The following is a 13,713-nucleotide window of genomic DNA, read 5'->3' as shown; positions in this document are numbered from 1 at the left end:
CGGAGGTCTAAAGGGCTGAGCTCTGGGTACAGGAAGTCAGTGGAGAGAGTGGGGAATGAAGAGGAAGTGGACACATACTAGAGAGAAACTTCAGCTGCGACTCAGCCTGTGTTGCTCAATAGTTTGTGCCAAACCTCCCCTACCTTTCAGGTTGGCCATCTTCTCTACAAAATTTGCCCTGACCTCCTCCTCTCCCCCACGCCTGGGCTGGAAGGTCCTCCATGTACCTCCATGGCCTCTTGTGTTTATTTACCTCTGGTTGTGGCAGCAATGTAGTGAAATTACCTGTTTATTTGTCTGTCTCTCCCACTAGCCTGAAGTTGCTAGAGGACAAGAGCTGTGTCTGGTTCACTGTTCACATCTTCTGTGTCCCACCATGCCCGGCATATTGAAGGACTCAGGCTGAGCCTCTGTCTTACCCTCTTTGGACCAGAAATGTGTATGAGCTTAATCCTGACTTTCTTCACGATCAGTGAGTGCTGTTGAGGGTCATATCACCACTCAGCCACAGTCCAGCCCAACAAGAACTCACCTTCCCAGTAAGACCATACAGCACATTCTGTCATACCTTTTTTTAAAAAAAAACCTGTCTCCCTTCTCTGGTGAAACAAGCAGAGTTTAGCCTGAAAGTGTTCCATGTTGTACCACAATTTATGGAGCTTCTGACTAGGTTATGAGCAAGACAGATCAAAAGAGCAAACGTTACATCTTCCAAGATGGTTTATAGGAAGCAAACGGAATTAAGGAGTTGTGGTTGTGAACAGGACACTCTGGGGAAAGGAAATGAGGGGCTAGGTCAGTACTGGTGTGAGGTGAGAGATAAAATGAGCCAAAGAGAGAATCCCATATATCACCTCTCCCATAATCCAGGAAGTCTTTTTGGATGTAAAACACTTAGAAGTAAAGAGAAACCAAAATTTCCTGTAGGGAACCACCCCTTCCCCTCTCTCCTCCCAAGATGAAACACATGATCTGGGCTTGAACAATTAGAGCCCTGAATCTGCTAGTTCCAATGATGGGGGCGGGGGGTGGGGGGTGGGGGGGCGGGGCAAATGAGAGTGACTTCTGAGTCTGAACTTGAACCTGGAAAGACAAAGTCCTATAGCTGTTATTCAATGGAGAATGACAATAAACTAACATAAAGAAGAGCAGAGGTGAGAAATGGAGAGGGTCCCAGTCCTGGTGACACCACATGAGTCCTGGGTTAAGTGTCATCTGAAGTCTTTCATATATGAGCCAATAAACTCCCTTTTCTGAGGAAGTCAGTTCGAGTTGGATTCCCATTCCATTGCAATCAAGAGTCCTGAGGATGTGGAAGAAAGAAGAGCTTACATAGTATGAGAAAATGGTGGAGGGGCACCCAGCTGGCTCAGTCAGTAGAGCCTGCAACTCTTGATATCGGGGTTGTAAGTTTGAGCCCCATGTTGGGTGTAGAGGTTACTTAAAAATAAAATCTTAAAAAAAATGGTGGAGAAATCTGAGAACCAAGAGGCAAGGAGCAGTGAACACCTACTCCCAGCTCCCCTCTCTGGGAACTGCCACCTCTCACCACCCTCAAGTTCACAGGAGGATGACTCCCTTGTACCTGGGTTTGTTCAAAAGCCCCTGCTCCCCTGGCCACAACTGAGCCCACCATATTTTCTTCCTCAGGAAACTGGAACGGGGACTAAGAGTCCAGTGCCAGTGGAGGCTGCTGCCCTGAAGAGGAAAAGACGCCAAACCTTGGGAGATGAGACATAGCTGTATTTTCTGCCTGTGGACTGTGCAGTAGAGATGAGAAATTTGAAGGTCAGAGAGACTATATGGCTTTGCCTAAGGATGCACACTTGTTACGATTTTCACAGAACTAGATTCCAGCTTTTCTGAATTCAAAATTAGACAGGAAACAGCTGGGTCAGGGTGCCCTAAGAACTCTAGACGTGGGAGCAACTTGAATCAGACAGCAAGGGGTGATCTCAGCCTGGCCAGCCACCCAAGAAGTTTCAAGCCAAGGGCAAGCACTCAAAGGTATCTCGCTATGCTCAAAACATCAAAGAAATTCTGGTGCTTGAAATGTCCCTCGATGGGCTCAGAGACTTGCTTTAGAGCACTTGCAGAGAATTTACACTGCCTCAACCTGCGCCTACTGAGCGGCCACGGACTCCCCGGAAACTACAACTCCCATTATGCATCGCGACTGCGTGGACTAAACCTGGGATAAACTACAAGCCCCAGAATTCCTTGGGGGGAGAGAGAGATACGCGAGTACGAAGGGGCGGAGGGGCGTATTCACGTCGGCCGCGCGGGACCGTTAAATTTGAAATTTGGAGGGTTTGAGGTGGCTGGTTTGCCAAGGAGGCAGGTGCAAACTTTTGTCCCTCTGGTCGCTTCGTTACCTCGAAGGGCAAGTTGCAGAAGGAAGCCCAGGCGGTCTGCGGCCCTGAAGAAAGGCCTGCGGCAGGACGAGGGCCCGAACCGGGAATGCAGGATGGCGGCGATGAAGAAGGAAGGGGGTGCCCTGAGGTAGGTACCCGAGAAAGGTTGCCGGGAGCTGTGCCTGCGAGACCCGATGGTGTAGCCGGTGACAGAGGCTCCGCTCAGAGCAGTCCAGAGGAACACGGTCGGGAGAAGAGCGGCCCGGCTGGAGCCTCCTTCCTGCTGGAGTTGGGCGCAAGGGTTGGAGGTGAAGACAGGGTTAGTTAGCATCGACCTCGGTGGGGTGAGGGCACGTGAGAACCCTGCTGCACCCAGCTTCAAAGCAAAGGAGTCTGTGCGACCCCAATGGCACAAAGAATTTGGAATTTATAGTGTGGTCTGTGTATCTCCGCTCAGCCATTTGCTGGCTCTTTGACCTTGGACTCGTCTTAGTATGGAAAATGCTGGGGGGGGTGGGTGGCGTAACTGGGTGATGAGCTTTAAGGAGAGCACTTGATTTAATGAGCACTGACTGGGTGTTATATGCAACTGATGAGTCAGTGAATTCTACCTCTAAAACTAATAATACAGTATATGTTAATTAAATTGAATTTAAATAAAAAAGGATAGCAGAGATATAGTAAATTGCTACTTAAATTGAAATCATACTGTAATCTTGTAAATAAAATCAGTTATCTTTTTTTAAAAAAATATTGAAAATGCTGATGAATTCAAGGTATGTGTAAAGTAACTGCTTCCAAATAAGTGCCAAACAAATGGTAGGTGCTTCCATGTCAATGGCGTACTTAGAAATATAAAAAGCCCTTCTCTGCATGCTTGCTGCTTTTCCTTATATAAATACGTATCAGTTCTTCTAGGTTGGACTTCTGAATGCATTTTTTTTTTTTTTTAAAGATTTTATTTATTTATTTGAGAGAGAATGTGAAAGAGAGAGAGCAGGGGGAGGGGCAGAGGGACAAGCAGACTCCCTGCTGAGTGGGGAGCCCTTGGGGGGGGAACGGCCCCATCCCAAGACCCTGAGATCATGACCTGAGCCAAGTCAGATGCTTAACCTGCTGAGCTACCCAGGCACCCCAAGCTACGCATTTTCATTATGGGGTGCACAATACTTAGATAAATGCCATGTGGAGAACTCTTTAACCCGTTCGACAAATATTTATTGACTACCTCCTAAGCACTAAATATGGCAAATAAACAAAAGACACAAAAATCCCTGCCCTTGTGCAATTTAGTTTCTGGGGTGGGATGAGGGTGGGGGCAGCAGACAATAAACAAGATCAATAAACTAAAAGCTAGATGGTCAGTATGAAAAGAACTAAAACGATGGGGAGCAGGGGGATTGGTGCAATTTTAGACAATTTTGAACAGGGGGCCTCACTGAGAAGGTGTCATCTGGGTCAAGACTTGAAGGAAACTGCCCCGCGTTGGGTTCCCTGCTCAGCGTGGAGTCTGCTTCTCCCTCTCCCTTTGCCGCTTCCCCTGCTTCTGCTCTCTCTCTCTCTCAAATAAATAAATAAATAAAATCTTAAAAAAAAAAGACTTGAAGGAAACTTAAGAGCTAGTCAACACGTATCTGGGGGAAGTACAGAAATTTGGAGGGTGAGGGTTGGGGGAGGAAGCTGCACCTGGCAAGTAGCTGGAGCCAAGTGAACCAGAAGAGTAAAAGGAAATGAAGGATGAGGTAAAGGCAAGGATGTGGAGATTGTAAAGACTTGGTTTTTACTCTGGTTCAAAAGTCAGTGGAAGGTTTTGAGCAGAGGAAAGACAGGATCTGATACGAGTTTCAATAGGATCATTGGCTGCAGTGTTGAAAAGACTAAGGCAGAAAAGGATGAAAGCAGGGAGACCAGTTATGAGGTTATTAAAATAATCCAGGCAAGAGAAGATATTAGCTTGAGCCAGGCTAGAAACAGTGGAGATGATAAGAGGTTGATTTCTGAATCTATTTCGAAGGTAGAGCTAGTAGGATTTGCCAGGTAACTGGAGGTGGGGGATAATGAGAGGGGTGTCAGGGTTGGCACTGTGATTTTGGCTTGAGCAACTGGAAACTAAACGAGATGATGCATTTAGTGGTAAGCAACTGGAAAAATGAAAGTGCCATTTATTTGAGATGAAGGAAGACTGTGGGAGGAGCAGGTCTGGAAGGAAGCAAGGGGAGCAAGGAGGGAGGGGAGCAGTCCCAGCTCAGTTTGGGACATTAGCTGAGGCAGTTTAATTGCTATTTCAAGATCAAGAGAAGACATTCAGATGAACTCCGCAAACATTTATTCAGTGCTTACTAGAGTCAGATCCTATATTAGACCATCGGGGTTGTGAAAATAAATGACAAGGCCCTTACAATTATAAGATTCACACAATATGGTTAAAAAGATGTGAGTAGTTACAACCTAAATTATTAATCACTTACAGTTTACCTTCTTGAGTGTTTTCAGCTCTCATCTAGACTGAGGTCACATGTAACTTTCACTTTATTTTGAAGATTAGTGCCTGTTTCTCTGTTTTAAGCCCAGAGATTGTGTCTCTCAGACAGAAGTAGGCTTCTATCTGTCAGTTGCGGAGCTCTGAAGTTCAGAGCACATACCCCATATGGTGATTGCCTCCAAAAAACTTGTGGGAATTTCCCCATCAGTAGGCTTGATGGAGTGGGGGGGGGGCAGTTGTGACCAGTAAATTGTATTTTTGTCTGCTTCTGCTCTGGGCACCTGTATATACATATACACTTCAGTTTTAAGTCACCAGTTGAAACATGGGGTGTTAGTCTGACAAACTGCTTATTTTTTTTAAAAAGATTTTATTTATTTATTTATTTGAGAGTGAGAGAGAGAGAGCACACAAGCAAGGGGAGGGGCAGAGGGAGAGGGACAAGCAGACTCCATGCTGAGCAGAGCCCAACGTGGGCCTCAGTCCCAAAACCCTGAGATCATGACCTGAGCCTCAATCAAGAGTCAGATGCTTAACCGGCTGAGCCACCCCGGCACCCGGGTTTGCTAATTTTAAACTAAACGAGATGATGCATTTAGTGGTAAGCATAGAACTGCTTTTTGTCTACCTTGCCAAATTTATAATTTTTTCCCCTTCTTTTCTTCCTGCCTTAAACTTTATTCTTATAACTGTCCACAGTACCCTAGTTAGATTCTCTCTTCTGTTAGGCAATACTACAGCCATAAACTTGGAATCCAGGCCACAGAAAGGCTCAGACACTTAGGAGTGTAAGAACACTACTCATGTGCCAGCCCACCATATTCAGCCCAAAGATCATGAATAGTCACTTATTTGAAAACATTTACAATAATCTAGTGATATAATAATACTTATACGTATATATGTTTATATATATACTTACATATACGTGTAAGTATGAAATTTACTTTTATTTCTCTCTTTACAGTGAAGCCATGTCCTTGGAGGGAGATGAGTGGGAGCTGAGTAAAGAAAATGTCCAACCGCTAAGGCAGGGGCGGATCATGTCCACACTTCAGGGCGCGTTGGCGCAGCAAGAATCTGCCTCTAACACTACTCTTCAGCAGCAGAAACGGTGTGTAGAACGGTGGGGGATCACCCTGTCATCATTCATCGTCAAGGCGGGATGGTAATGGAGATGTGGATCCATGCAGATTGGCATAAGAAATACTTTTCAAAAATTGATAGTGTGAGAATCTGTTCGCCACCTGCTTTTTCATCACACAACAGCTACCTAAAGATCTCCTTGAGTATGATTAAGAACACAAGCTATAGGATTTCATTTCATTATGGAGCAGCCAAACTCTTGTATCAATAGAAATAGATCTTATACAGGGGACAATGAGAAGCAAAGTAAAATAAGTATCATATTAAACAGTATTTATCAAAAGTATAATGTCATGCTGGATCCCTAAATGGAATTAATTCTTTAATAGTAATCAGTTAAAGAAATTGCTTCCTTGGATTCCGAGTAGTGAGGGAGAGGGGAATCTGCTATCTTGCATGTGTACTCAATTTTTAACTTTCTAGGAAAGCATTTTTGAGAGTATGCCAAAAAGAAATAGTGATCTCCAAAGAAAATATAAACCTGAGAGAAATTAAATTTATACTAGAATGTTTCTCATGAATGATTTAATGAAGTCTGAAAAAGGAGAAGCTGAAAAATACTACAGTTGGCCCTTGAACAATACAGGGATTAGGGGTGCTGACCCTCCGTGCAGTAGAAAATCCACGTATAAATTTTGACTCCCAAAACTTAAAAGCCTCTTGACTGGAAACCTTACCAATAACATAAACAGTTAACACATATTTTGTATGTTATATATATCATATACTGTATTCTTATAATAAAGTAAGCTAGAGAAAAGAAAATGTTAAAAAAATCATAAAGAGAAAATATGCTTACGGTACTGTACACTATTTACTTGAAAAAAATCCACATATAAGTAGACCCGTGTAGTTGAAACCCATGTTGTTCAAGGGTCAACTGTACTATGTTATTCAAATGGACCTACAGAACTTGCTTTCCTTTGACTAATACATGTTTTGATAAATACACTTTTTTCAAAAAAGTGAACTAAAGCATCAGTTTCTACCTTTAATCTCTGACAAAAAAATTTCACTGTCATAGGCAATTTTCAGAACTTCAGGTTATAATGTAATGAATATCCTCACTCATCTCATTGGATCTTTAAAAGCATTGAGTTTTATTTCAGAGATGGTGGTATTCTATTCTTAACTCTTCTTCCTGGTTTCTGTGACATTTTACTAGTGTTTCCACTTCTCTAACCTTCCTTTTTTCTTATTGGCTTCCTACTGCATTTTACCTAAGTCTTTTGTTCATTGCTCTATGTGTCCTTACAAATTTCACATTTTTCAGGATTGTTTAACTACTGTTTACATCTCTTATTTGCCTTCTAAATGTCTTTTTATCTACCTGTAATATATAATCACTAGTGTATTAAATACGGAATCTCTTCTCTCATAAATGACCTTTCCATTTTGGTTAATGGTACCAAAACTCACTTGAATGATTTTACTCGTTGCCCTCTCATCCTAATTTTATTTAGTCAGTTACTAAGGTCTGGGGATTTTTTTTTTCTTAAAGTATAATTTACATGCTATGAAATGCTCAGATTTTTAAGTTTACCATTTAATCAATTTTGACATGCATTTCAAGACAGAGAACATTTTTATTACCTCCAAAAGTTCTCTCAGTGCCCATTCCCAGTCAACGTTCTTCCCCTCCTCATGAAGCAACCAGTGATCAGATATCTATCATCATAGGTTATTTTTGCTTATTCTAGAAGATTATATGAATGGGGTCATAGGTTCTTTCACTCAGCATGTTTTATTAGGCCTTTCGTGTTGCATGATCAGTAGATTATTCCTTTTTATTACTGAGCTGTATTCCATTTGTTTATCCATTTATCAATTGATGGACATTAGATGCTTTGCAGTTTTGTGCTTCATGAATAAAGCTGCTGTAGACATTCTTGTACAAGGATTTTTGTGAACATTTTCATTTCTCTTAGAATAGAACTGATGGGTCAAAGAATTAACGTGTGTTTAACTTTTAAGAAACTGGCAGTTTTCCAAAGAGATTATAACATTTTACACTTCTGTCAGCAATGTATGAGAGTTCGCTTGCTCCAAATCCACTTCAGTATATGGTGGTGTCAGTCTTTTTTCCTTTTAGCCATTTCGGTGGGTATGTAATAGTATCTCATTATGGTTTTATTTGTCATTTCCCTGGTGACTAATGATGTGAGCACTTTTTCACATGATTATTGGCCTTTTATATATCTTCTTTTGTGGTATATTTGTTCAGACATTTTGCCCAGTTTTAGAATTGGGTTACAAGAGGCCTTTATATAGTCTGTATATAAGACCTTTATCAAATAATGTGTTGCAAACATTTTCTTCCAGTTCATGGCTACCTATTTTCATGGGGGTGTTTTCTGATAAGCAGAAGTTTTTCATTTAGATGAAGTTTAATGAATTACTGTTTTTCTTTTACGGTTAGTGCTTTTTCTGTCTTTAGATCTTTGCAGAGATCCAAATTTGCAAAGATATTCTCCTGTGTTTTCTTCTAGTAGCTTTATTGTTTTAGCTTTTATGTTTCAGTCTATGATTCATCTTAAATTTATCCTTGTGTATAGTGTAAGGCTGGGGTAAAAGTTCTTCCCCCACCCCCCATAAGGATTTCTAGTTGTTCTGCCTCCATTTGTTGGAAGAGATTATTTTCTTTTCCCCCACTGAATTGCTCTATGAAAATTCCCTTGTGAAAAAAGAAATCATTTGATTGTATATGTGTGGATTATTTCTGGCCTCTCTGTTCTCTTCCATTGATCTAATTGCTTATCCTTTCACCAATTACACATTTTCTTGATTAGCTTTTTTAAAATTTTTTTATTGTTATGTTAATCCCCATACATTACATCATTAGTTTTAGATATAGTGTTCCATGATTCATTGTTTGTGCATAACACTTGATTAGCTTTATATAATAAATCTTGACTTCGGGCAGAGTGAGTTCTCCAACTTTTGTTGTTCTTTTTCAGAATTATTTTGGCTATTTTTGGTCCTTTGCTTTGCCAAACAAATTTTAAAATCATCTTGTCAGTTTCTAGAAAAGAGTCTTGTGAGATTTTGGTTGGATTGCATTGCATTTATAGATACATTGGGAGGATTGCTGATTTTATTTTGTCTTAGATTTTATTTTTTCACCATTTCTGTAGGTAGTCGCCTCATTATCTCATACTTAAATCACCATATTAGCTTCATAATTGTGGTTCCTTTTCTAATTTCTTCTATTCTTAAAATATTAATTGATCTTTTTGAAATCTTTACTTAACATATTCAGGATACTCTCCAATTAAAGAACCAGTAGTGGCTTGAGCAGGTGGAATCCAAAGTCTTTATTTTTAATTTAGTTTTATTTTTTTGAAGTAATCTTTATGCCCAACGTGGAGCTTGAACTCACAACCCTGAGCTGCATGCTCCGCAGACTGAGCCAGCCAGGTGCCCAAAGTCTTTAAATTTACATTTAAAACATGCCCTTCTTGGGGTGCCTGGGTGGCTCAGTCAGTTAAGCATCTGCCTTTGGCTCAGGTCATGATCCCAGGGTCCTGGGATTGAGCCCCGCATCAAGCTCCTTGCTCAGCGGGGAGTCTGTTTCTCCCTCTCCCTCTGACTGCTGCTCCCCCTGCTTGTGTTCTCTCTGTCAAATAAATAAATAAAATCTTAAAAAAAACAAACAAACATGCCCTTCTTACTTCTCCAGTAGGCATTCTAACGTAGTGTTAGACTACTACTGACCTCCTGACAATATGTCAGAAGGAGGATCATCTGCTCCTGGAGCACAGTTATATGTATATATGTACATCATTGTAAGGTTAATCCCTTACTATTCCTATCTCCATTTATTCCTAATACTAACTGTATCTTATAGCTCAGTTTCCTCTGGATAAACTCTCCCACTTTTACAACTTTATTCAATACTGATTTCTTGGAAATCTTGGAAAACTCCATTTTTCTTTCAAATTTTATGGTTCCTTCAGAGTCCCACCTTCTGACGCTGCTTCTGTGATACCTCCTTTTGGCTTATCAAAGCTTTTACTATCCATTCTTGGCAATTATAATACACTATCCTGCTTTGTATTGTTAGTTAATTTTCCCTTTGTGTACTTTGTCTTTCTTATTAGAGTATAAATTCCTTTGTGTCAGGAACTATTTTATAGTTCTTTGTATCAAATGTAACCCTTTCTACAGTTTTTATTGATGAAACATTTATCTAAATTGTGGTTTATTACTGAGTACTTCCTATCATTTATTGAGTGCTTATTATGTCTAAACACTTTATACTAAGTGTAATCAACCTAATAAGATAGGTGCTACAGTAGTCCTGCCTGATCTGTGATTTCACTTTCCTCAGTTTCACTTACCTGCTGTCAACTGTGGCCCAGGAGCAGATGATCGATCCTCCTTATGACATTTTGTCAGGAGGTCAGTAGTAGTCTAACACTACATTAGAATGCCTACATCATTCACCTCACTTCGTCTCATTGTGTAGGCATTTTATCATCTCACATCATCACAAGAAGATGAAAGATGAGTACAGTACAAGATAGTTTGAGAGAGAGAGACCACATTCACATAACTCTTATTATAGTATATTGTTACAGTTGTTCTATTTTGTTATTGTTGTTAATCCCTTACTATGACTAATATATAAGTTGAAGTTTCTCATAGATATGTATGTACAGGAATAAAACATAGTATATATAAGTTTCAGAAGTATCCTCAATTTCAGGCATCCATTGGAGGTCTTGGAAACTATCCCCCTGCAGATAAAGGGGGGATTTCTTTATAATTATCCCCATTTTACAGATGAGAAGACTGAAAATAGAATTTAAACGACTTGTCTAATGTCACTCTGCTAGTGATTAGTAGAGCTGCTAATTTGAACCTAGGGAGTCTTGTTCCAGAGCCTTAAACTGCTGTGTAATTCTGTTTTTCTATATGTTATTTTGGAATTTGTTTATCTAATTTCCCCATGTTTTGTCCTTCCTGTTATATTATCAGGCAGTATCTTGATTATTTCTATGTTTCTTCCTGTTTAATAAATCCTCAAACTCCAGTGCAGTTATTTGGATCAATATTAAACACTTAAAAGATGAATAAAAATGAAGGTGACACTTGTTTATTTGGCTATTATCCCCATTGCTAATGCTAACATTTTCTGTTTAAATTTCAGGGCATTTGAATCTGAAATTCGATTTTACACTGGAAATGACCCTCTGGATGTTTGGGATAGGTGGGTCTTTTTTCATTTAACAAGGGCACTAGAAACTTAACAGATGAGTCCTTACGGCCATGCTTCTCAAATTAGGGCGTACAGAGCAATGTCAGAGTACAAAGTGGTATCTTGGGGACACAGAGAGACAGATTAATCACAGTGTTTCTTTCTGAGGTGTTCACGACTGAAGAAATTTCAAATTTGTGGCATGCACCTGAGAACTACACCCTTTTATCCCCAAACCCATTATTTCCCAGAGGCACATGTTAGCAATATTTGGAAAAGTTTGAGGGATATAGGTTTAGGATATGAGGGCCTCTCTAAATAAACATACTTTCAAATTAGATATTTCTGCTTAAGAAAGTCAAGAATGGGTCTTGGTGCAAGAATAAAAGTACACATTAAACTTTAAAATTATTCTTTTGTGGCACCTGTGTGGCTCAGTTGGCTAAGAATCTGCCTTCGGCTCAGGTCATGATCCCAGGGAGTCCTAGGATCGAGTCCCGCAGCGGGCTCCCTGCTCAGGGGGAAGTCTGCTTCTCCCTCTCCCCCTGCTCCTTCTCTTGCTCCCTCTCTCTCTCAAGTAAAATCTTTAAAAGTAAATAAGTGAGTAAATAAATAAATAAATAAAATTATTCTTTCCCTTTCCATTCAGGTATATTAATTGGACAGAGCAGAACTATCCTCAGGGGGGGAAAGAGAGTAATATGTCAACATTATTAGAAAGAGCTGTTGAAGCACTACAAGGAGAAAAACGATACTATAATGATCCCCGATTTCTTAGTCTCTGGCTTAAATTGGTAAGTCTTTCTTAAGTGCTGTTTGAATGTAAAATATTAAGCCAGGAGATTTTCTCTAGAGCTTTCTGGTACACACCAAAAAAATGGCAAAACCTGAGCCATTTAGTAAGTACTAAACATTTAATACATGCTCAATATTTGTTAAATTGGTTCTACTTAAAGATGGATTTTAATGTAAAGGCTTTTTTAACCCCTTTAAAAGTTATCATAAGGCCTGTATACCTCCTCATGGGAGTGGAGTATTTATTTCAAATATAATTGGGCCATGCACCTGTACTGGGGGAGGTCGTGTAGGAGCCAACACATGGCAGTAGTATGATTGTGAAAAAGTTTTTGTAGGTGATTCTGGTATCCCTTTGTCCCCTTTCTGAGAATCAACACCATGAAAAGGTAATGTTTTTTATGTAGTATATTGCTACATCCAAAAATATCTGCCTGACCACTTTATACTTTCTCATTTGACATGTAGTTCTTTTATTTCTAGAACACTCTTGAGGATTTTTTATGAAAACATCTTCAAATAAGATAATGACCAGAATTTCTTAGATACTAATTTCATTGCCTTTATCCTAAAAGAGATTAGAAAAAGTAAGTGATAAATATTTAGAATAGAATGTTAGATAATAGATAATTAGATAATGGATAACTAGATACTTATAAAAATAAATTATTTTTATTAAAAATAAAAAATGAACTATAAAAATAGATAATTATATAATAGAATTCTAAATAATAGAATATTTACAACAACCATTGTAATATGATAAAATATTGACATTTGAAATTGATAAAATTTCTGGCTAAAATATATCTCTTGAGGAGAACTTATCTTAAACCTTAAATATCACTAAAAAAGGAAATTAGGTGAGTCCTGAAGACATAAGCTATCTTGGTTTCCATAGGACATTTGACATATGTTGGCATCATTATTAACAAGTTGGAGAAATTATCTGTAGAGTATTAGTGACAGGAGTCTATGACAAAGGATGGTACCCAAAGCATGTTGTTAGCATGGAGACTATGGTCCCTGGTAGCTTACTAATGGATTTTGTTCTTCATTCCATCCTACATAATATTCTTATCCTAAATAACATTCTTATATGTGATTTACTAAAAGTTTGGACTAGATAAACCTCTAAAGTAATTCTTTATCCCAGAATTCTATGATTATATTTAGTTGGAGCTATTAAAAGTAACAATTAGTTGGAATAATTTTTCTGTTCATAAATGCTAACCTGGTGCTGGTACTGAAGAGTAATGATATTATCATAAAATAAAAAGCATAGTCTAGACCAGAGCTACTGAAGAATGGTCTGCAGACTGTTCAAGATAAGTATAAAAGTTCAGAGCAAGCATTTAGAAGTTTTGCTAAGTTTTGTTAACAAATTTGACATTGCCACAACATCCAAACACATCATCATTTTTCTAGTAACTTCTATTTTTATTGTATTTTTTAAAAATGCTAGTCAACAATGGGGAAAAAGAATACCAGTCAATAGTGGAATGGAAACTTGAAACACACACCAAAACTAGCCCCTTTCCCACAGGCAATCTGAGAATCGCTGGTCTAGACAACCCTCAGATTCAAATGATCAGCCCTAGTATGATCAGCAATAATCTGAACTTTGTAGATGGTTAACAGGGTGCATATTGAACTATTTTGCTGAGGTTTTTCTCTTTATGGAATGGTCAAGAGGAGTTAACAGTTGGGTTCCTCACACTACTTTCTTTGCTTTG

General features: G+C 39.2%; 1 protein-coding gene across 3 annotated transcripts in view; it reads left to right on the top strand.

Moving 5' to 3' along the window:
* The first annotated feature begins 2,259 nt into the window (after positions 1-2,259).
* BUB1B (BUB1 mitotic checkpoint serine/threonine kinase B) overlaps positions 2,260-13,713 on the top strand; it is a 55,217-nt gene continuing 43,763 nt past the window's right edge. For 2 of the 3 annotated variants that reach the window (XM_036110677.2, XM_036110675.2), the window contains exons 1-4: positions 2,317-2,502; positions 5,804-5,950; positions 11,135-11,194; positions 11,832-11,976. In XM_036110677.2, coding sequence (XP_035966570.1) covers positions 2,468-2,502; positions 5,804-5,950; positions 11,135-11,194; positions 11,832-11,976 — 387 coding nt within the window. In that variant the 5' untranslated portion in view covers positions 2,317-2,467. Of the gene's footprint in view, positions 2,503-5,803; positions 5,951-11,134; positions 11,195-11,831; positions 11,977-13,713 lie in introns of all 3 variants that reach the window. The other variant, XM_036110676.2, reaches the window with a different exon arrangement.

Source organism: Halichoerus grypus, chromosome 8 (genome assembly GCF_964656455.1).
Source record: "Halichoerus grypus chromosome 8, mHalGry1.hap1.1, whole genome shotgun sequence".
Taxonomy (NCBI): domain Eukaryota; kingdom Metazoa; phylum Chordata; class Mammalia; order Carnivora; family Phocidae; genus Halichoerus; species Halichoerus grypus.
Note: the sequence above shows the minus strand (reverse complement) of the source record. Positions and strands in the feature narration are given on the sequence as shown.